At 39.4% G+C, this 23,384-nt stretch overlaps 2 protein-coding genes and 1 pseudogene across 8 annotated transcripts in view; 1 reads left to right on the forward strand and 2 right to left on the reverse strand.

Moving 5' to 3' along the window:
* Positions 1-3,560, forward strand: part of LOC102912248 (fatty acid-binding protein, heart pseudogene) — an 87,551-nt pseudogene extending 83,991 nt beyond the window's left edge. The window contains exon 2 of the transcript XR_013053245.1: positions 1,848-3,560. The product of XR_013053245.1 is annotated as a fatty acid-binding protein, heart pseudogene (transcript). The remainder of the gene's footprint in view (positions 1-1,847) is intronic.
* Positions 1-23,384, reverse strand: part of LOC102924806 (uncharacterized) — a 179,241-nt gene that overhangs the window by 66,750 nt on the left and 89,107 nt on the right. The window lies entirely within an intron of this gene.
* On the reverse strand, positions 1,551-2,059 carry LOC143274559 (large ribosomal subunit protein eL39-like). The gene has a single exon (XM_076578231.1). The coding sequence runs from the start codon at positions 1,881-1,883 to the stop codon at positions 1,752-1,754; it is 132 nt and encodes a 43-aa protein (XP_076434346.1). The 5' UTR covers positions 1,884-2,059; the 3' UTR covers positions 1,551-1,751.

The following is a 23,384-nucleotide window of genomic DNA, read 5'->3' on the forward strand; positions in this document are numbered from 1 at the left end:
TCTTAAAATTGCTTCCTGGTATTTGTGGGCAAAGGCATCTTCAGGGGATCCTGAAAAGAAAATTTTTGGGTTAATTGTCAAGTTCCAGGAGAGGAAGCTATATCATTTGGTGTCCAGTATCTGCATAATGCCAAAGTGCAGGGCTTAGCTCAAGTCTTTGTTCAAGTAGTCTGTGAAGCTGGATCATCTCAGCTAGCCATCTTGAAATTGTCCTTAGCAGTTTGTAGTCCAAAGTTGATCTTTGGGTGATGTTTGTCAGCTTAGTGGTATTATTGTCCATGTGGAATCATCATTGTGGGGCCCCATCATCTTTCTAGAGACTTCAAATTCACTGTTAGGCCTTGTCATGATTCCCTCCAGAAAACTGATAGAGACTCCAACACACACACACACACACACACAAACATGTATAGGCAGATAACTGAAGCTTTTTTTCTAGAATTAGTTAGTACTCTATATGACCATTAATATCATAACAAAAGGTTATATATATTATATATGTTAATCTTATAAATTTTGATATAAAATTCATACCTTAAGAAAAATTTAAATAATCAAAATAGAACCAAAGAATTTAGATTAGTGGCAATAGAATAGTCTTTTAATTTTTTTTTGTTTTCTTCTGTCCCATATCAGAAGATGGCTCTTTTTCTGACATGATACAGAGATTTTGCATTTTCCTTTTAACAACATGCTTGAGTTTAGAGAACAAGAGAGTCATTCTCCAACTCCAAAGCCAGCTTTAATTTGTTAATTGAACTGGGACTACAAAAAGACTACTTGTGTTAAATGTCTGTAGAGAAAAGCAGAAACAAATATTTAGGAAGACTTATGTAATTTTATATGTGATATACTAATAGGCCAATTTACTCTTTTTTTAAGGGGGGGCATTTTTTTCTAGATGATTTGTCCTTTTCTTCAGATGTCTTATTTACCCAGTGTTCTTCAGATTCCTTAGCCTTCATTCTCCTTAAAGACAAAAACAAAAACCTTTCCCAAGCCTGACTTTGGGGAGGTTCCCTTTTGGCAAGTTATATCTGACTAAATGAAAAGCATTTGTTAGTGATATAAGTTAATTTTAAATTGAATGGTCATGCTGATTGGTGAAATATCACTTCTAATTATGAGGTCCCTCTTGTTCAGATGAAACCTTTATCAATTTTGATGGTATCCACAGCTTATCTTCTCCTGTAGAAACAAAATCAAAACACACATCCTGGTTTCCATTCTGAGGTCAGCACATCCTTAAAGTATATAGGCTGATTTAATTCTGTAGTTTTTTCTATTAGCCAATGTCTCTCTGCAGCTGTTGTTCCTTTCTCATTAGCACTGAGAAAATTCAAAGTTAATAGAGCATTATGTAATCTATTTCTGAGGGGTTTTGTTACCCCTTTCTGTTTATTACCCCTTTCTGTTTATTTAGCATATCCTTTAGAGTTTGATTTGATCTTTCTGTGACTGTTGGCCTGTAGGATTATGTGGTATACCTGTAATATGCCTTATATTGTAATAAGCAAAGAAAATGTTTCATTTTACCAGAGACATATGCTAGAGCATTATCAGGTTTTTTTTTTTTGTAAGGTTCTACATTTTATTACTGGACAAACTACTCCCCCAACTTAAAACACGACCCAGTCTTCAGGTTAAAATGTTGAACTCCATCCACGTGGTAGGATTGCTTGATGACCCTCAATTCAGTATAAACTGTCTTGCAATTGCGTGAATCCTTACAGACCCAGCTTTGTTCTCCTTCAGTGTCTTTTCTTGGAGTTGTACCTTATTTTGTTACCAGTTTTCATCCAAATCCACTGAGGAATAGGACGATTTTGCTTTTGTTTCTTGGCCAGGAATCGCTTGATTCTGAAAGTCTTGTGAGAAGACATGGTGAGAAGCCAAGGCAGGAGCCCACCGCACGACGGAGGAGGAAAGGAGAAGAGTGAGCATTGTCAGTTTTAATTTGTGCAGGTATAACCATGATGGCCATAACTTCTAGCAAACATGATTACCGAATCAGCCTTTTCAGAACTCAGAGCAGTTGTCCATTGAAATTCTGAATAAGTATAAATGGTGTGGTATACATATTTCAATTTTCCAAATTTTGCAGAATGAAACATCCATCTGCCAGATTTCATTCCTCTGAGTACTCTTTGGGTTATATCCTGCTGGTAATTGAGTCTGATTGTAAAAGGAACAAGTAGGACATTTCCTTACAATTTCCTTGCTTATTGCCAGGATATGGAAAAATCCTTTTTTAAACTTTTACTATCGACATGATATTTTTTATGAAATTCTGAGACCTCCAGTACATTTCCTATCAATAATTTGTTAATCTCATCATTACCTTGTGCTAGAGGGCCTGGCAGACCCATATGGAATCAGATGTGAGTTATACATACATAAGGGATGCTTCCTATTCCCGATTATTTCTTGTAACTGAATAGTGAAGCTAATTTTGATTCATCAGGGATAAATTCTGCAGTCTCAATATGTAATACCACTCTTTCAGCATACTGAGAGTTAGTGACTATATTGAGAGTTTCTGAAAAATCCATTAATACCAACAGAATAGCAATTCTGAGATTTGAACTGAATTATAAGGGCATTGAACCACTTTACTTAAATTTTCTTATTTGTAACCTGATTTTCCTTGTTTGTTTGCATCTGTATAAAATGTATGAGCTCCAGATATGGGTGTTTCCCGTTCAATGTGAGGTAAAATTCAACCAGCTTTCTTTATAAGTTCAATTCTGTCACTTTTGGGATATTTATTGTTAATTTTTCCCCAAAAAATTACTTCAAGCTCTTTGCCAAGGTTTACTTTCTGCCCATAATTTTTTAGTGTCCTCCTTAGTTAAAGGTATGACAATTTCTGCTGAGTCTATTCCTGCTAATTGATGAAGTCTCAATTTTTCCTTTTAAAATCAAGTCAGGGTGGTTCTGAGTATCTGCACACCTCCTCTCTCATCATACCATGACAGATACCTTTGTCAGTACCTGGAAGCTAGTAAACAGCAAGAATTTTGATGACTATATGAAGTCACTCGGTGTGGGTTTTGCCACCAGACAGGTGACTAGCATGACGAAGCCTATCACAATCATCGAGAAAAACAGGAATACTATACTCATAAAGACATACAGCACCTTCAAGAACACAGAGATGAGCTTTCAGCTGGGAATGCAGTTTGATGAGGTAACAGCAGATGACTGGATGGAGGCAAACTTGTCCAAGTGCAGAGGTGGGATGGGCAAGAGACTCTGCTTACAAGAGAGCTGTGTGATGGGAAGCTCATCCTGGCATTCACCCATGGCACCAGAACTTACAAGAAGGAGGCGTGATGCTCCTGCACTGTGGCTGACTGTTCCTCTGCTAACTGGCTACCCTTTGACTCAGCACTGCATGCCTCATTTTTTTCCCTCTGGTGTTTTGTATAAATACACTTGGGTTGGGATTTTTTTGGAGATGGGGCACCAGTCTGAATCTCAGTTCCCATTGTGTATGTGGCTTTATTCTTTAAAACTGTATCCAAAGGTTGCTCTGAGGTCAATAAAGCAGAGCCAAGGCTGCCTAAATAATTAATTAATTAATTAATTAATTAATTAATTAATTAATTAATTAAGTAAGTAAGTAAAATCAAGTCAGAGATCTTTTCCATATAAGTTTTTAATCTGTTTATTTGGTAGAAATATCCATTCCAATATAACAAATTCCCTCCCCATTAAAATTCCTGTAGGAGAATGCTCAGAGAGTAAAACAATCAAAATGCAATCAAGCTTTGGATCTATACCATCCACATGTCCTCCCTGTACTTTCTTTTCCACCAAGGCCAGTTCTTTCTCAGCTTCAGCTGATAATTCTCTTGGACTATTTAAGTCCTTGTCACCATCTAAGGTTTTGAACAAACTACTAAGTTCATCATTTTTTACCCCAACAACAGTTCATAGATAGGAAATGTCTCTAAATAATCTTTGAAAGTCATTAAGAGTCCATAATAGGTCACTCCTAATTTGCACCTTTTGGGGTCTAATTTTTTGTAGACCTATTTTTATATCCTAAATAATTAATAAAATCTCCTCTTTGTATCTTTTCAGGAGCAATTTGTAATCCCCAACAAGGCAAAATTTTCTTTACTTCTTCTAACATTTTTCTAAATTATCTACATTTGAATCAGCTAGTAAAATATTGTCCATATAATGATAAATTACAGATTTAGGAAATTGTTTACATATTACTTTCAATGGCTGTTGTACAAAATATTGACACAGAATTGGGCTATTCAACATTCCCTGTGGGAGGACCCTCCATTGCTATCTCTTAACTGGTTGAGAATTATTAAGTAGGCACTGTGATGTCAAATCTTTCTCTGTCTTTTTCTTGTAAGGGTATTGAAAAGAAATAGTCTTTTTTGGTTTTGGTTTTGTTTTTTCAAGACAGGGTTTCTCTGTGTAGCTTTGAGCCTTTCCTGGAACTCACTCTGTAGCCCAGGCTGGCCTCAAACTCAGAGATCTGCCTGCCTCTGCCTCCCAGTGCTGGGATTAAAGGCGTGTGCCACCACTGCCCAGCCCAAGAAACAGTCTTTTAAGTCAATAAGTGTAAGAGGCCATCCTTTAGTTAACAGAGTAGGCAAAGGAATTTCAGATTGTAGAAAGCCCATTGGCTGAATTACTTTGTTAATTGCTCTTAGATCTGTTACCATTCTCCATTCACCAGATTTCTTTTTAATAACAAATACAGGAGAATTCCAAGGGCTGGTTGATTCTTCAATATGCTGAGCATTTAACTGCTCTTCTACCAGCTTTTCTAAAGCCTGGAGTTTCTCTGTTGTTAAAGGCCATTGCTGAACGCAAACAGACTTGTCTGTTAACCATGATAAAGTTAGAGCTTTTGGGGTCTTTGGAAGATCAACAGTTGTTTTACCTTGTTCTTGTACAATTTGAATGGCTGGTGACCACTCATTAAAATAATCCCTCCTAATATTTCTCTCAGAAATGTGTTAGTTTATCATTTGTTTCTGAGGTTTGAGGAATGTTAATCTGAGTATTCCATTGTTTAATAGATCATGGCCCCATAAGTTCATAGCTATATTATCCACACATAGCTTTAATTTTCCTCTCTGTCCTTCTGATCCTATACATTTGAACCATCTTGCACCCTGTTTCACTTGAGGTAATATTGCAATCCCTAACAGCTGAACATTTACCTCCTGAAGAGGCCAATTTGGATGCCAAAATTCTGGTGCAATTATTGTCATATCAGCACCTGTGTTTATTAAACCTTCCAAGAAAATGCCATTAATTCATATTTTTAATTTTGGTCTTTGTTCATTTATAGAAGTTTGCCAAAAAAGTCACTTATGGTTTCTCCTGAACTTCCTGTTCTCTATGCTAGAGCTGCTCTATCACCTGGAGCAGCCTGGTTTATTCCAATAAGCATTTGGTTATTTAATTGCTCTGAGAAGGGTTTTCTTCTATGATGACAGGAAAGGTCTGAACTGAACTTGCTGTGGGTGCCTGCATGAGGCCCCTCTGGGAGTTTCCCGAGGGCAGAGGCAAAGGATTACCTTGTCTGTCACTTGTTGATCTACATTCATTGGTCCATTGTTTAACCTTCTGCATAATCCAGAAGGGAGGGGCTTTCTGTTGCTGTTGTTTCTTGAATAAATATTCTTTGTAGGAATGCCCTGTTTACACTCCTTTTTGAAATGACCTTGTTTACCACAACTAAAATATCTGACATTATTTTTCCTCAAAGCTTTTGAAATTACTTCTATCCACATATCATCATGGCCATGAGACTCAATATTGTGTCCCTGATCCAGTCCTCCAAGGGTGCTGATCTTGCCTTTAATGGCCTGATTATTTTTTCTTGCATGCTGCATTAATGTTATCAAAAGCCAAAATTCAATTATTATCTGTCTAGCTTCTGAATTTGATATCATTCTATTTACTGTTGAAGACAATCTTTGTAAGAAATCCATGAAGGATTCTCTGGGGCCTTGTATAACTTTTGTGAATGATTCAATTTTTTTCTTGCTTCCTCAATTCTGTCCCATGCATTCACGGCTGTCATGTGGCATAGAATTAAGGTTTGGTTATCATATAAACATTATCTTTGTATGTCAATGTATTCGCCTTCTCCAAGAAGCTGATCCTGGGAAATTTCCACACCTCTAGTTCTACATTTGTGTTCTATTGTTTTAGCCTCCTCCTTAAACCATGTTTGGCATTATAATTGTGCCCTTCCTCCAGGAATGCTGCTATCAATTCTTTCCAGTACTGAGGAATAATCCTATTACAAGTTGACCATGAGTTTTACAATTGCTTTACAAATGCCATAGGATACTATAGTTTCCTTAAATCTCCTTAAATCTAACATTTCCACTGGAGTCCAATGAGCTTGTTACTCTCTTGAGCAGGTAGTTCCTGTTTGGTTGTTTGAAAACATACTGTCTCTCCGTAACTGTATAATTCAATCCTGAAATAATTTCACCTTTAAATTCATATGTCTGGGTCTGAATTTCTCTATAAGTCATTTTAACAGGTTTTTCCTAAAGTCAATCCTGAGTTAGTTTCACCTTTGAATTTTTCTGTTTGAGTCTGAATTTCTCTATGATTCATTTTAACAGGTTTTTCTAAAGCTTTTATCTTGATAGTTAAATTGAACAACCTTTTTAATACTAAAATAAGGATGATTAAACAAATAATATTTGTAATTGATGTTTCATACATTCCATCAAAATTAATTATACTCTCATGTAATTGTTCCATTTTCAGACTGCTAATATGTTATCATTCAAAGACCAATTTTCTTCCATTGTAAAAATGTTTCCCATTTTTTAATGTGGGGGGAAAATCTTTTTTAACTAGTTTCTCCCTTTAAATCTTTAATTGACTTACCAAGTCTGCATAGAACAGTAGAAGTTTGAAGAAACTTCAAAGCAGCTGCCTAGTGTGGTGGCAGCCCAAGATGGAAATCCAGAGAGAGCAAGAGCCCACCACCTACCAGGAGCTAAAAAAGCCAAAAAGACTCCAGCCATGTGAGTTGGAGATCTGGCCGCAAGCAGCTCCAGTTGTGTGTAGTCCAGATAGCTTGTATCTTTGGCCGAGCCTGGGGCCTTATAAACCCCAGCCAATTTGGGGGGCCTGTAGCCTCGGGCCTGTAATCCCATCAAAGCTTTTTAAAGAGTTTTTGCCACGTGGGCACCAATTGTGGACAAATTTCTAAGTGGTCTTATTAAATAAAAAAACAAACAAACAAACAAAAAAACCAAAAAAAAAAAAACCAACCAAACAAACAAACAAACAAAAAACATGAAGCCAGAAATAGGGGTGAAAAATCTGACAGAGATGAGAGGAATTGGAACAGCCACCAGCTAACCTTACCTTACCACCCTGCAGCTTCCATAGTACAAGCTACTTCCTATCTTACCCATGCCTTTAATGCCTTGATGTTCTGCCCTCTCATTGGCTCTTTGCCCAGCTACCTCACTTCCTTGTTCCTGCCTGCCTGTACAGACCTCTAGGTCTCTATGGTTGGTACTGGGATTAAAGGCTCTGTTTGTTAGTATGGCCTTGAACACACAGCAATCCACATGGATTCAGGGCATGTGCTAACATTGCATGACTTCTGTTTTTACTAATAGTGGCTAACCTTCATCCTCTGATCCTCAGATAAATTTTATTGGGGGACACAGATAAATTATCACCACAGAGAGACAATACTGGGTTATTCCTCAAGATGAGAGATTTATACATCAGAGAATATACTTCACAGTTGGAAAACCCTGTCAATCATTATAAATTAAGCATTAACTAGGGAACAACCCTTTCAAAAACACATAAACTAAAAACTGGGGAACTGAACCTTCAGAGCAAAAAGAAAATGGAGATCAGAAAGAAATCTAAAGAGCATGCTCTCCTCATGCTTCCTCATCTGCACAATGGAGAGACTACACTGAAGGATATCTAAGCTTCCATCAGCTTCAAACCTGAAAATATTCCTCATTGAAAAGGAAAATGCAGAGATAGAAAAGCATGAGTGTGGACTGATCTCCAGTCATAATATTCCTATCCCATCATTTCCTCAGCTAAAGAGACATCAAGAACATTTATTCTTAGCCGGGCGGTGGTGGCGCACGCCTTTAGTCCCAGCACTCGGGAGGCAGAGCCAGGCGGATCTCTGTGAGTTCGAGGCCAGCCTGGGCTACCAAGTGAGTTCCAGGAAAGGCGCAAAGCTACACAGAGAAACCCTGTCTCGAAAAACAAAAAAACAAACAAACAAACAAACAAACAAACAAAAAAGAACATTTATTCTTTAAGGGAACACAAAGGGGGTTATGCTTTGGATCTGAAATATCTCTCAGTGGCTAAGTGTCAAAGGCCTGGGTGGTCAGCCTATGGCACCACTGGGAAGTGGTAGAGATTTTAGGACATGAGCCTCACAGAAGGAAGTTGCATAATTGAGGTCATGCTCTTGGACAGAATGTTATGTTCTGGCCCCTACCCAACTCTCTGTTGTTTCCTGGGGATCACTGTGATATCTTTCCTCTATCCTCCGTTCCCTGTGACATTCTGCCTCACCACAGAGCCAAAGAGATCAAGCAAACTGACCATGGAGAGGCTTCTGAAGCCACATGACAAAGTGAACCATTCCAGCTTCATGTTGATTGCTCACAGGTCTCTTGTCACAGACACAGACAAGCATGTGTCTGAATGTTGGGATACTGAACTGGCTCCTGTCATCACTCCAGGCCTCACTCTGGTACTGAAGCTCTTTGTAGCTGGGTATGTGTATGCTAAGTGTTTTCTAGCTTTGAAGGAGAAGTGAAACTCCAGGGCCCCATTGCTAAGGGATATTCGTTTCTTCAGGCCTGTCACTGCCAAATTGTTACTCACAGTTGCTCTTTGGAAGAGAAAAGTAATTTTTTCCCCAACATTTAAGTAAAAATACATTTGAGTTGAAATTCACAACTTTCCAGTTGACTATCTTGCATAATGGGCCTGGCTCCTTACTTAAATGAGTTCTGTTTCCCCATCAACACACCATGTCCAAACCATTCACCAGCATCTCTAGGGAACCTAAGAAACTCAGGCTATGTTTTTGAAGATTAGCAAATCTTGAGATGATATGATTTCCTCAAATGTAAAACTATATATTAAAAAATAGCTAGAATACAAAATGTATGTATGCACATGAATATAAATAATATTAATATACAAGAGTAGAAAGCAGCCTAAGTGTCATGCACATCAATATGAAAATTCATAAAGAAAGATCAAATAAAGGTTCAGCAGTCATTTAAAAGGATGTTGTGTTTTTGGGATGGTACTCAATGACAAAGTACTTGGCTGACATGCAAGAGTACCTGAGTTGATCCTCAGCAACACACACACACACACACACACACACACACACACACACACACACACACTATAGTTGCACATCTATTAATATAGAAATATCTTCAGAATAGGAGAACCTTATACCTAAATATGACAACCAAGATACAAAAGATTATACAATCTTAATCAGTTTATGTCAGAAGAACATGTATGCACAGACACAAGTCTGATTAGATATTCCAAGTAAGATTATACAAGTTTGGTAGCATGTACCTGCAACCCTACCAGTCAGGAAGTTGAGGCAGGAGGATCACTTGAACATTGTTGACCATGCTGGACAACATACCAGGACCCTATCTTAAATAACCCTACACAATAACTAATTTCTATTCTTTTAAAAATTATTAATTTATTTTATTTTATGTGCATTGGTGTATTGCCTGCATGTATGTCTGTGTTAGGGTGTCAGGTCCCCTGGAACTGGAATTAGGGACAATTGTGAACCACCATGTGGGTCCTCTAAAAATAGCAGTCAGTGCTCTTAAGCACTGAACCACCTTCCCAGCCCAACCTCCAACCTATATCCTTGAATGAAACAAAAGTTTTTAACCAGAAAAAATAATAATAAACCAAAAGGGAAGTGAGCATTGGAGATCTACATCCCAGTCTCAGCATGTCAAAGTTCATTAGTAGAAAATTCTGAATAAGTCATCACATTTTCCTTGTGTCTCAGTTTACCCATAAAATAGAAATAGCTGTCTTCATCTGGCACATAGTTTTTGACAAAATACCATCCCACAGTTGAGCACAATGCTAAGCAGTTTCACTGTTTTGTATTTCCTTGAGAGAAATGAATGCATGCCACTCAAGACTTAGCTCTTAATGACCACGGCAACATTATTCTAAATAGCCACACACTAGAAATGACCCGAATGTCTATACAATAACATGTCAAGCATTAATAAAAGAGAACAACATGCTGGTACACACAATACCTCACACATGTAGACATATGCCAATACATGTGCATAGTATATGCTAATCAAAATAATCATATTGTTAAAAACACCATGTCAGATGGAAAAACCAGACAGGAAAAACTACATTGTGTACTATTATATTCACACAAAATTCTGGAATGTGAGATCTAGCTTAGTTGACAGAGTACTTATCTACTTTTTTTAGAAAAGAATTACTTAATTATGTGTTTGAGTGTTTTACCCACAGGCATGGAACTGAACTATGTGTGTGCAGTACCAGAGGAGTCCAGAAGTGGGCATTAGATCCTCTGGGAATGGAGTTAGAGAGGGTTGTAAATCACCCTGTGGATTCCAAGGATCAAACCCAGGTCTTCTGCAAAGAGCAGGTACTGCTCTTCACCTCTGAGCTACCTCCCCCAAACCATGAATTTAACCCGTAGCACTGTGTGATCTAGGCATAGTGGCACACATCTGTAAACCGAGGATTCTGGAGGTGGAGGCAAAAAGATTGAAAGTTCAAGGATATCTTCAGTGTTAAATTTAAGGCCAGTCTGGAATATATGGGACTCTGTGTCAAAAAATTAAATAAGTGGCTAGGTTGTGGTGTTGTAAGCCTTTAATCCCAGCACTCTGGAGGCAGAGGCAGGCGGATCTTTGTGAGTTCGAGGCCAGCCTCGTTACAGAGTGAGATCCAGGAAAGGCACAAAGCTACACAGAGAAACCCTGTCTTGAAAAACAAAGCAAAACAAAATTAAATAAGTGAATACATAAATGAGATTAAATACATGAATTAGATTAAAGTTTTAAGCATGTGCACACTCTACTCTTTTCTTAATACTGATAAGGGAGGATTTCCTGTGAAAATACCTGTTAAATTTAACAATACCCAGAGTCATTGCTAAGCACAGGCATAATTGTTTCTTGTCCCTTTTATTTCTTTTAACAATGCTAAATTTGACATCACATTCCAGGTTTGCAGGATATACACCTTCTAAATTACTTTTATACTCCCTTCTGCTAAATATCTAGTTGAAAAGTTGAGAAAGGGGGAAAACATTTTTCCAGTTTTAGCCTCAAATCTTGCCAGAAAAGCCTGACAATGCAACCATCATATATTAAATATTTAGAAACCTTTCAGATTTACCCTTCACATGACAAGGACATTTTGGATTAACTGAATGTTGGGATTGTGAATGATGTGCCTGATGATGTGTTCTAGGATACGTCAGGGTGGCCCTCCCCTAACTCAGACAGCATCTACACAGAAGGTTATAGTTTGACTCTGCTGAGGGTTAACGAGCAAGGCTGGAGGAGGAAGTGCTTTAGAAATAAGAAGTGATAAAGGTGTGGTGGCCACATAAAAAGGAACCCTGAGAAGTGGCAAGGTGCCAGAAGTGAGGGCCTCCTTTCCCATCTGTTGCCCAGCTGGCTTCTGATATTCCTTACCACAGATGGGGGAGGGGCAGCCACATGACATATTCTGGACTGTGTCTAGGGTGACTGCCCAGTGTGTCTGTCATGGGGTGGAAAATCAGCATGCTGGGGGATTCCTGAGTGTCTGTGTGGGCTGGAGCAGCAAGCCGCCCTGCTTGTCACCCTCAAACATTTCCTGTGATACTACTTTTCTTTTCTTTTCTTTTCTCTTCTTTTCTTTTCTTTTTTCTTTTCTTTTCTTTTCTTTTCTTTTCTTTTCTTTTCTTTTCTTTTCTCTTTTTTACTTTTCTTTCCTTTCCTTTTCTGTTTTTGTTTTTGTTTGGGTGTTTTTTATTTTGTTTTCTATTTTTTTTCTGTTTATGGTGGGGGTTTGAGATAGGGATTCTCTCTTTAGCCCTGGCTGTCCTGGAATTCCCTCTATAGACCATGCTGGCCTTGAACACAAGAGATCCATTTGCCTCTGCCTCCCAAGTGCTGGAATTAAATACGTGTGCTACCATTACCCTCCCAGGTCCATCTGTGATTTCTAGTTCAAAAGGTTTATTTATTTATGTATTTTATGAGTACTCTGCATGTATGCATGCATGTATGCCTACACGCCAAGAGGGAATCTGATCCCATTATAGATGGTTGTGAGCCATCATGTGGTTGCTGGAAATTGAACTCAGGACCTCTGTGAGAACAGCCAATGGTGAGAACAGCCAATATTTTTAACTGCTGAATCATCTCTCCAGTCACTATGATTTCTAATAAGAGAGAGCACTGGCTTACACCATCTCTGTCTGCATGATTGGGCACTCTTTTTTTTTTTTTTTTAGTATTTATGTTAAGAGCTTTTGTTTTTTTTTCTATGTACATAGCATGGCTAGCCTGAAACTCACTATGTAAGTCAAGCTTGATTCAAAGTTGCAGCCATCCTCCGGCCTCAACCTCCTGAGTGTTAGGACGACAAACTTGAGCTACCAGGAACTCTGTAACAAGCTTAATTAAAAGGTGTGGAAGAAACTAAGAGCCATGGAAGTGTGCACCATCATCACTCTTAATGTCTGTCTGTGGATGGTTTTCTAAACTACCCTCCACCATTACTCTGTCAGCATTACCATAAAGTAATGAACAACCATTGTTCTGCTCTCCTTCCTCCATTTCCACTGAGGAGATGGGGGACAGTTTCAGATCCCAGTTCCAATCTATAGTGTGACACCATCCCTGAGTGTCATAATTGCACAATCAGTTAGGCAATCAGTGACTGAAAATTCTAAGATATGGGTTCAAGGCGGATGCTAAGATGGATTATTGGGGGTAAGAAGTTTATTAGGACAGCTTTTGATATCATAGAAAAACAGATCAGAGTCCAAGAGGCAGAAATGAAATCTCCTTTTTATAGCTCTTGGAAAGGAGGGTGGTTTCACAGCATGGGTCTAGAACTCATTTCTAAGCAAGAGGTGAGAAAGAAACAAGAGATTTTTAAGATAAACCTGCTTTAATATAAACTCACTTCCCCACGTAAACAATCCTTGCACGTAGAAGTCTGTTAGCTATAGATTCACAGACAGTGCCCTTTGTCAGGTGCCTGTCTGGTCTGGATTCTAAGGTTACAATCATTATATTTAACTTAATGTGTTCAAAGATGTACAGTTTAAGAGTAGGTTGAATTATGCACCTCTAAAGACAGGCTGGAATCCTAACTGTAAAGATCTCAGAATATGACCTTCTTTGGCAGTGGGTTATTGCAGACAAGATTTGCTGGGCTGAGGTCATACTGGGGGATGGTAGCCTCTTGATCAAGCAAACCCAGCATCTTAGAAGAAAGGAGAATAAAGGCTGGCCTTGAATGTGCTGTGTAGTCCAGGATTGTCTTGGTCTCCTGACCCTCCTGCCTCCACCTCTCAAGTGCAGATATGACAGGTGTGAGTAGACACATCTGTCAACACATTTGCTTTTCATCAGATTTCTTCATTTCCTGTACCACAGCTATATTTAATGTTCTTACATTTTTAATTTAAATCTTTTTTCTAATGAACACTTGAATGTCTTTTTTTGTTTGTTTGTTTTTTCAGACAGGTTTCTCTGTGTAGCTTTGTGCCTTTCCTGGATCTCGCTCTGTAGACCAGGCTGGCCTCAAACTCACAAAGATCTGCCTGGCTCTGCCTCCCGAGTGCTGGGATCAAAGGCGTGTGCCACCACCGTCCGGACTTGAATGTCTTTATTGGTTATACACTCTACTGGTGTGTGATGTTTTATTTAAATAAGTCTGCTTAACTAGATAGACTTCCCCTGAAAATTTTCTATTAGAAGCAGCTCTTTAATGATACCATTTATGAAGAATTGTCCTCACAAATACTAAAATGGAATGTTATCAAGCATTCAGCTTCTACTTCCAGTTTATAGGTAATGAAACCATCCAGAAAGTCCTCAGTGGGAGGCATTTTAAAGAACTCATCTGGTTTCTTCAACAAGCCAGTGCCATGGAAATATGAGGGCGCCACTATTATAAATGAGAAGAAACATATAAAACACCCCAATACAATCTATCAGTCTTGCTTACATATTGGCATCAAGGAATAAATTACAAAAAGATATCTAATGGGAAAGCAGAGAGGGGAGAGAACACAGGAAATTTCACTAAGGATCCCTACTGTGGGCCAGTGAGATGGCACAGTGGGTAGAAGCAGTAGAATTCTACAAGAGTTCAATCCCCAGACCATCTCCTAAGAGTTGGTCTCTGACTTTCACATGCATACCATGAAATGCATGTGCCTACAGTCACACACACACACACACACACACACACACACACACACACACACACACACACACAAAATAGTAATAACAACAATCATAACAATAATTCATATTAAAGAATTATCAAAAGAGTAGATCAGTGGACATATCCAAGGTCATGAGTTCAGTCCCTACCACCAAACACACAAAAATATTATCATTTTATGACTACTTTTGGTGAGATACAATGACAATGGTTATGCAAAAATGTGTTCTAATACTTTAGAGAGACATAACCCAACACTTAAAAAAGAAATCGTCTTCACCTTATGAAGTGTCCTAGTCCCTAATCATGTCCTAGCCCTTGTCAATCATGCAGAAAATAATGGAATCAAGTTTAGTTAACATTTTATAGTTAACCAAAAGTTAAAAGACAGAATCTAGATGACAAGTAAGTCTAGTATCATTTCAATGTAGTATCCTCTAGTCCCTGCCTGAAAATATTTTGATTATTTCTTAACTTTAATTTTTATTTTATTATATTATGTGGATATTGCCTTCATGTATTTCTGTGTACCATTTGAGTTTCTGGTGTCTGCAGAGGCAAGAAGGTGTCAGAAGCCCTGGAACTGGAGCTACAGATGGTTTTGAGCCACCATGTGAATACTAAGAATAGAACCCAGGTCATCTGGAAGAGCAGCCGGTGATTTAACTGCTAAGCTATCTCTCAGCCCCAATACTTTTTTTAATTTATTTATCTTTGTATGTCTGTGTATCTATGATGTATGTGTATATGCTTATGGACAGGCACACACAAGTGTGGGATACAAGTAGAGGTCAGGGGACAGCTTGCAGTGTCTGTCCTCCCTTCCGCCATGTTTGATGTGGGGTCTCTTATGATTTGCTGCTGTGTACTCCAGGCAAGAAGGCCCTTGAGGATCCATGGACTCTCTTGGCTCTACCTCTCATATCACCCAAGGAATGCTGGGAGCACATAAGCATTCTACTGCATATGGCATTTATGTGAGTTCTGGGGATGCAAATGCCGGTATTAATGCTTGTACAGCAAGCAATATACCCTCTGAGCCATCTCCTAAGTCTGAATTTCTTTCCTTCTTTCCCAAATGATTCTCATTACTCGGTGTAAACTGCTACACATCTTGTTTCTCAGACTATCAGCTAAATCAATACTGTCTATAAAACATATATATATATATATATGGTTTAATTTTATTAAAATAACAAAATTATTTCAAACTTTAAAATAATGAATCAAGAAACAGCATGCATAGACATAGTGGCTACACACACATTTAATTAATCCCAGCACTCAGGAGGTAGAGGCAAGTGGAATTCTGTGAGTTGAAGTGTAGCCTGGTGTATGTATTGTGTTCCTAAGTAGCCAGGGCCACATTGTGAGAAACTGTCTGGAACAAACAAAAAAGAAACAGTAAGATGAAGGACTCTACCACTAATGATTACAATTATTTACCAGTCAATACATACCTAGGAGAATGAGTTATGAAAATAGACTTTGGACAGGGCAGCTATATTGATAGCAAATTATTTTTAATTTTTTCTATACTTCCATATTGTATGAATTTTTCTGATGATTATGTACATTAGTGTACTAGTTAAAACAGTAAATCAAAATAGTATTTAAGTAAATAATTAATTGACTACTATTGAAACCATCATCCATGTCTCTAAACATTTACATGTGATAGTTATGAATTGTCTTAAGATAATGCTTGGAGAGAAAATACTGGTTCAGCATTTCCTTAGAAGTTATTTCAGTTCATCCTTTCGAAATTGTGTTGATGAAATATTGCTTCACCAACTCCTCCAGGCCATACTTTTTTGACTCAAATCTTTTTTAAAGTTAAAATACTAAGCCAGGCAATGGTTGCCACGCCTTTGATCCCAGAACTCAGGAGGCAGAAGTAAGCAGATTTTAGTGAGTTCATAGCCAGCCTGCTATACAAAGAGAGTTTCAGGAAAGTCAAGGCTATGCAAAGAACCCTTGTCTCAAAATTTTAAAAAGTTTAAATACTAACTACTCAGTGTGAAACTTCAAGACTCACCACCACGGTGTAGACTCAATCCTACCAGAGTTTCCCCTACAGCTGGGAACCTTAGTAGAGGTAACAGTCTGATCTTCTCCCCACTCCATTGTCCTGTAGAAGCAGCCAGGAAACCAATGCCCAGCATAGGACATGGTGGACATAAGGCTCCTGATGAAGACAAAGTGGGTCTGACCATCCATTTTCTACCAAGTACAAGCAGAAGAGTGTCTGTCTTAGTTTTCTAATACCATGAAGAGACATCATGACCAAAGCAACTCACAGAACAAAGTTTATTTGGGGCTAACAGTTTCAGAGGGTTAGAATGTCATGGTTGGGGGCATGGCAGCATTCAGGAGGGCAGAGCAATGGAACAGTAGCTGACAGCTCACATCTAAGCTACAAGCAGGAGGCAGAAAGAGCTAATTGGGAACGGCATAAGTTTTCAAAACCTCCAAGCCCTGCCCTCCCAGAGCATCACACCTCTTAATCCTTTTCAAACAGTTCCACTAACTAGTGACCAAGGATTCAAATGTATGAGTCTATGGGGGCCATTCTTCCTCAAACCATCACAGTTCCAATGGTCATTGGTACAAGTATGGCAACCAGCAGTCTCACAACGTTAACAAAGCACTGGCCAGGGAGGCAAGTCAGCCCTAATTTATATCACCTGCCCCCTTTCAGAGTGGCATAGAGGGTTCCGTAGCTTTTGTCTTCAAAGAGAAGGAGGAAAGAGGAGGCAGGACTAGGGACCACTCCTCCCTCCCAATAAGTGGTCTTCAAAAGGGCCAAGTGGCATAAAACAGCAGTGAAGACATGACAATCAGTGCACCCAGTTCCTCTCCATGTCAGCAGCCCCCAATGCTGCTGAGACTTCACTTATACATACAAGATAGAGGTGGTTGGACAAAATGCCAATGGAACTTGCTTTGCTTCTATCTTTATTCCCTGATGCCTTCAAGTCCAGGCAGAGAGCTGATCCATATTCATGAATGAAGGCAGAGGGATAGAGAGATGATCCTACAGCCATGCATGGAGGCAGAGGGATAAAGAAATGATCCCACACCCATGCATGAAGACAGAGGGGCAGGGGCACTTCCTACACTCTTGCATGAAGTTGGAGGGAGCAAGGAGCTACTTCTGCACTCATGCAAGAAGGTAGGGGGCAGAGGGCTCATCCTCCACTCTTGCATGTAGGATGTCACCCTTGGACAAAGAGAGGAAGTATTAGGTAGTAATGCTGCTCAAAATGGTCCTTGTGCTGATGGGAAAGCTAAACTTAATCTTGCTGTCTGAAAAATGGCAGAATGACATGCTGTGATCACAACCTCCCAACAATTCCAGCCTGCACCTCCACCCTGCATCCTCTACACCAGTCTAGACATGTTGAATGCTGGGAAAAAATAGGTAAATTCAGAATCTCAGAATCTTATATATATTTTGTCAGGATTGTACCAATAACCAATTACCATAACAAAATTCAGGAGAGTCACAATTCAAATTGTGGAAATAATGCAATAACTACTGATTTATATGAATTAAATACTGGAATCTTCTGTCAAAGCTTTCACATCAGTTGTAATTTTAAAAAGTAATGATTAAATGATTGCAAAGCTTCTTGGAACAAATGAATAAAAATGTGTGAGCTCACACCTTAAATTTCCTTTTCAGTTCCTTCAAAGAGTCAGCATTCATTCAACAGCCCTTTGTTAAGTTTTCATGTATTTGTATAATTTGTAAGTTTAATTTTATTATACAATGGGCAAAGGTCACACATTCTGGGAATTCAATGTTCTCTTCACATGGAAACTTGTTTTGTGACTTAATCCATAGACCACCATGTTGTCCCATTAGGTGATAGAAGAAAGTGCTGTTGGATGTCAACTCCATTTGATTGACACTCTAGCTTAACTCTGATGTCCCTCTGTTGATTTGTGGTGAGTGTGGGGCTGGAGGGGGTGAGGGGGAGGACTCAGGATGATCGGCTCATTGATCAATGGATGCTGAAGTCCCTCACTGCTATATTGCAGCCTGTATTCCTCAAAATTCTTATCATCAAAATGGTCATACCACCATAGTGCTTTACAAACTTGATGTAATCTCATGAAAATTCTAATGTGCTCCTCTACATAAAACAAAACAGATAAAATTAAAATACAATTGCAAGCACAAAAGATTCTGAACAGACCAAAGCTGAACACATCACCATGCCTGATCTCAGACATACTACAGTTAGGAAATCTAGGCAGTATTGGCATTAAAAAGTAGTGCAAACTGAATGTAACAGAGAATCCAAAAATTACTTCATGAATCTACAGCCAACAGATGGTTGACAAAGGTGCCAAAAGTCATGTGTGGAGAAAGGCCAGTACGTTCAATAAATAGAAGAGAGGAAATGGGGTATCCATATACAGATCAGTCTGGCCTCAAACTCTCTATGCAGCTGAAGATGGTGCCTCTACCTCTCCAGTGCTGTGGTTACAGCTGTGTACTAAGACACCTGCCAGAAGAACAAAGGTTAAACACTCTGCTCCTCATACTATACTCAAAAACAAGCAGCCAAACACATGAACAAGCTGAAAATGGATCCAAGAGCTCAGTGTCAGTCATAAAGGTACAAGCATAAGACAAGAGAAACAGCTCAGGTATGGGTATGGTACCATTATATTTGTTTTAAATAAATGATACACTCCTGAATGACACAGTACATACATGCATACAGGTTTGCTTACCATAGCTCCAGTTCCATAAAGTCAATCATAATTTGAAAACATTAAATTAACTAATCCATAAACAAATAATTCATAAGTTTTTGGTTGTATACTGCACTGAATACGGTGATGAAAACCCATCTTGTTTTGTACTTTCCTATTGATATGAGTCCCTCCATTGCCCAGCATCATCATGGTGTATATGCCATATGGGATATAAAACTGGCTCCTACAGTATTACAGGGCTTGTATATACCACCCAGTGTGATCCTGCATCTCAAGTGTCCACTAGCATTTCTCTGCAGGGGAGGCTACTGTACATTTGTAGTTGGATGTTTCTCCAGTCATGCCCGGCCCTGAGATCCATTTGAATCTCTCCCACCGTGGCCTCATAGCCGCTTATAAAATAATTACACGGAGGCTTATATTAATTAATTAAGCCTCTGTATGGCCTATGGTTCAAGCTTCTTGCTAGTTAGCTCTTATAACTTAAGTCATTTCTATTAATCTATGTCTTGCCACATGGCTTCGTGGCTTACTGGTACTTTCACATCTTGCTTCTCCTGACCATGGCTCTAAGCGGGGGGGGGGGGGGGGGCCCCCCCATTCTCCTTTCTTCTTCTCTCTCTTCAGTGCAAATATATTGCCTAGCCTTATTTTTCCTCACCATTGGCCAGTTTTATTTATCAACCAATCAGAGCAACACATATTCACAGGGTACAGAAAGACATCCCACAGCATGTATTATTCATGAATGTGTTCACCCATTCCTTAGACTCTTTTTGTTTTATTTACTTATTTGTTTATTCAAACATTCATTGTTGTTCCTTGTTCTACTTACTATTTCTTATTCTTCAGATATTTTGTTTATTTTTTAATTTATTCTCTGGCGATTTTATACTTGAATATGAAATATTGAGATCCCATTTACTCCCCTTCCTCCAACTCCTCTGAAACTCCTCTCAACTTCTGGTTTTGTTTGGGTTTGTTTTTTTCCTTTTGGTTTGCTTTTCGACACAGGGTTTCTTTGTGTAGGCTTGGTTGTCCTGGAACCTCACATTCAAAGATCTGCCTGCCTTGTCTCTGCCTCCTTAATGCTGAGATTAAAAGTACATGTTACCACATGTCACTTTATGTATATTTTTATTAATCCACAGACTAATTACTACTGGTTTTTTTTGTACAGGCACACAGGGCCATCCACTAGAGAATGGACAACCTACCGGGTGCTACACCACTGAAAAAAACTGACCTTCTCTCCTTAAGGATCTCCCAGATGCCAAAAAGCTCCTTAGTTGTCCATGGGCTTCAGGCATCTCTCCCTATCCATGCTGGTTGATCTCATGCAGATCTTGTCAGGCAATAATAGTTGCTGAGTCTCAGAAGTGCAACAGCTCCATCACATTCAGGAGACACTGTCTTGAAGAAGTCCACCCCAACCTTTAGCTCTTACAATCTTTCTACCTCCTCTTCCACGATGTTCTGAGCCTTGGGGAGAATGGGTGTGATAAAGATGTCCAGTTGAGGGCTGAGCTGCACAGTCACTTATTTTCCGCACTTTAACCAGGTGTGAGTCTCTGTATAAACCACCATCTTAATACCAACTCCCTTTGGGAGAATAGCTGCAGGTTCTGTCCATGACCTAGTCCCTCCCCAGCCATGGGTTCTTGACCAGATTGAGAGTACCACCATCTCCACATTCTTGATAGAGTATTTTGTCATACTAAAGGTTTACATTTTAATAAAGTACAACTTAACTATTATTTCAATTGTTCATGCTTCTAGTATTATAGCTAAGATCTATTTCATAATAAAAATATTGAAATTCATGATTATGCTTGATCTTACTTAAAAATCTAAATCCTTCCTTGCATGGCAAATACAAAATAAAAATCAAATGAAGCTGGGCAATGGTGGCACATGCCTTTAATCCCAGCATTGGGAGGGAGAGGCAGGTGAATCTCTTTGAGTTCGAGGCCAGCCTAGTCTACAAAGTGAGTTCCAGGACAGAATCCAAAGGTTTCACAGAGAAACCTTGTCTTGAAAAAAAACAAAAAACCATGCCCCCCAAATCAAATGAAAGCATTAATAAATGTTGGGTAGATGAGGTGTGTTAAAAATTAGGAACCTGTGAGGGCAGGAAAGACATTTAGAGTGGGTATCTTGTATATCCCATAAATTCCAAACCCCTAGTCTTTACAACAATGAACAATAGATGCCCCCAGAATCTGCTCGACCCACTGGCTCAGACTCGATGGTACCAAACTCCAATCTTACTGATAGTTGATGAGATCTGTCAGGACTCTGAGGCAAGGCTCTCTCTTATCCCTTACTTTCCAGCCTGAACTCAGCCTCCTGGTGTCTGTACCAGTCAGTGCCTGCCTGGTCCTTATGTTTTATACAGCTATATCTCTGGGCCTTCCCTCACTGTAGACTTCAAGGCTAAACTGAGGCCTATCTCTCAAGATGGCTCCAGGTTGAGGAACCTGAGTCACAAGGTGGGCAAAATGGGATTTTTCTCTGCCACTGAGTCATCTGCGAGAGGCATCAGTCCAATCAAAACCCACAGCTGTGTTTGAGGCTTGAGGGCTGTGGGCTTGTCCTGTGGGAGGACAGGCCATTCTTCCTCTGGCTTTGCTTTGGAAGCAGTTTCTACTTCCTCTTTACATGAGGATATTGCACAGCTGAGACCCATGCTTTCTGTACTTCTCTATATCACATGCCCTTTTCCTTCCCAATTTGAGGGAATCTTTCTCTTTCCTGGTGGACTTCTGAAGCCATGTATTTCCTTCTTTGAGATAAAGTTTGTTTTTTATTATTGTAATTAACTTCTTCACAGGCTCACAAAGGGCAGACTCTGGTTGATCATCTAACCCAGAAGTCCCTCCACTCCTTGATACTTACCTAAAGCAGTTGAAAACCCAACAAACAAACAAACAAGCAAAAACCCTGCACCTGAAATCTTACAGCAGCTTAGCTGAGTTTCCAGAACTTGGAAGCTCCCAAACTGTCTCCCAACAGCAGATGAATCAATGAGCTTTAGTACACTCAGACAATGAAATGAATGTATTCATCTATAAAGTCAGCTGTGCTGGGCATGATCATGCATACCTGTTATCCCAACACTGAAGACTCTGAGGCAGGAGGATCACAAGGTACAGGCTAGCCTACTATATAGGAAGAACCCATGTCAAAACAGTAGCCCAGGGCTAGACAGCGGGCTCAGCAGACAAGGGCACTTGCTGTTCTCACAGGAGACACTGATTCCATTCTCAGCATCCACGTGAGTCCATTCAGAGATGCCTAAAACTCTATTTGAAGGGGATCCCATCCTCTTTTCTGGCCTCCTTGGTCAGTCACACATATCCCACATACACATAAATAAAAATTTAAAAATTTCAACCCCCAAAAAGAGCCATGAAAAAAAGAAGACCCCTGTCTCCTCTCCTCCTTCTCTTTCCTTTCCTTCCTGTCCCAATTCCCTCGTTTTTATCTTTCACTTTTGTTCTTTCTGTCAATGAGTAAAGGATGTGTGTGTGTGTGTGTGTGTGTGTGTGTGTGTGTGTTGAATGGGGAAGGTAGTTTTGTGGGAAATCTTTTTACTTTCCACTTAGTTTTGCTGTGAGCATAAATTGTTCTTAATAAACAAAATCTGTTGAAAAATATGACTGCAGGTGCAGAAACTGGGGAAGACAGCCAGTCCATATCAGCACTCTGCAATGGAGAATCGGGGTAACCTTTGAGCATTTCCCCACAGCACAGTGGGGATTTTCTTTCTTGTATTTTTTTTTAATAGTTGTTGTGGGGAAACATTGAGTCCTTTGAAGGCCCATGGAGAGAGTCAGCTAACAGCTGTGCCCCTGCTTCTTGGGGAGTTTCACAGAGGCATGGGAGCACTCAGACTTTCCCAATACCACCTCCTGGAAGTCAGACATGGGACAGGTCTGCTGTCACAGGCTTCATGGCCCTTCCTTTACTTGGTTGTACACCTGTCCTCAACCATTGTTGATATTGTCCTGTTTCATTTTGTGCATTTCATGTTCTTCTGCAGGACCTAACAGAGACATCCTGAAAGCACCCTGTCCTGAAAGCACCCAGTCTTCAGTCCTCTCCCCTCCCATGCTCCCTAGGACAGT

This window comes from Peromyscus maniculatus, chromosome 8 (genome assembly GCF_049852395.1).
Source record: "Peromyscus maniculatus bairdii isolate BWxNUB_F1_BW_parent chromosome 8, HU_Pman_BW_mat_3.1, whole genome shotgun sequence".
Lineage (NCBI taxonomy): Eukaryota > Metazoa > Chordata > Mammalia > Rodentia > Cricetidae > Peromyscus > Peromyscus maniculatus.

Bases quoted from the DNA above. Each gene is read 5' to 3' on its own strand.
- LOC143274559 (XM_076578231.1), bottom strand. From the start codon at position 1,883: ATGTCTTCTCACAAGACTTTCAGAATCAAGCGATTCCTGGCCAAGAAA.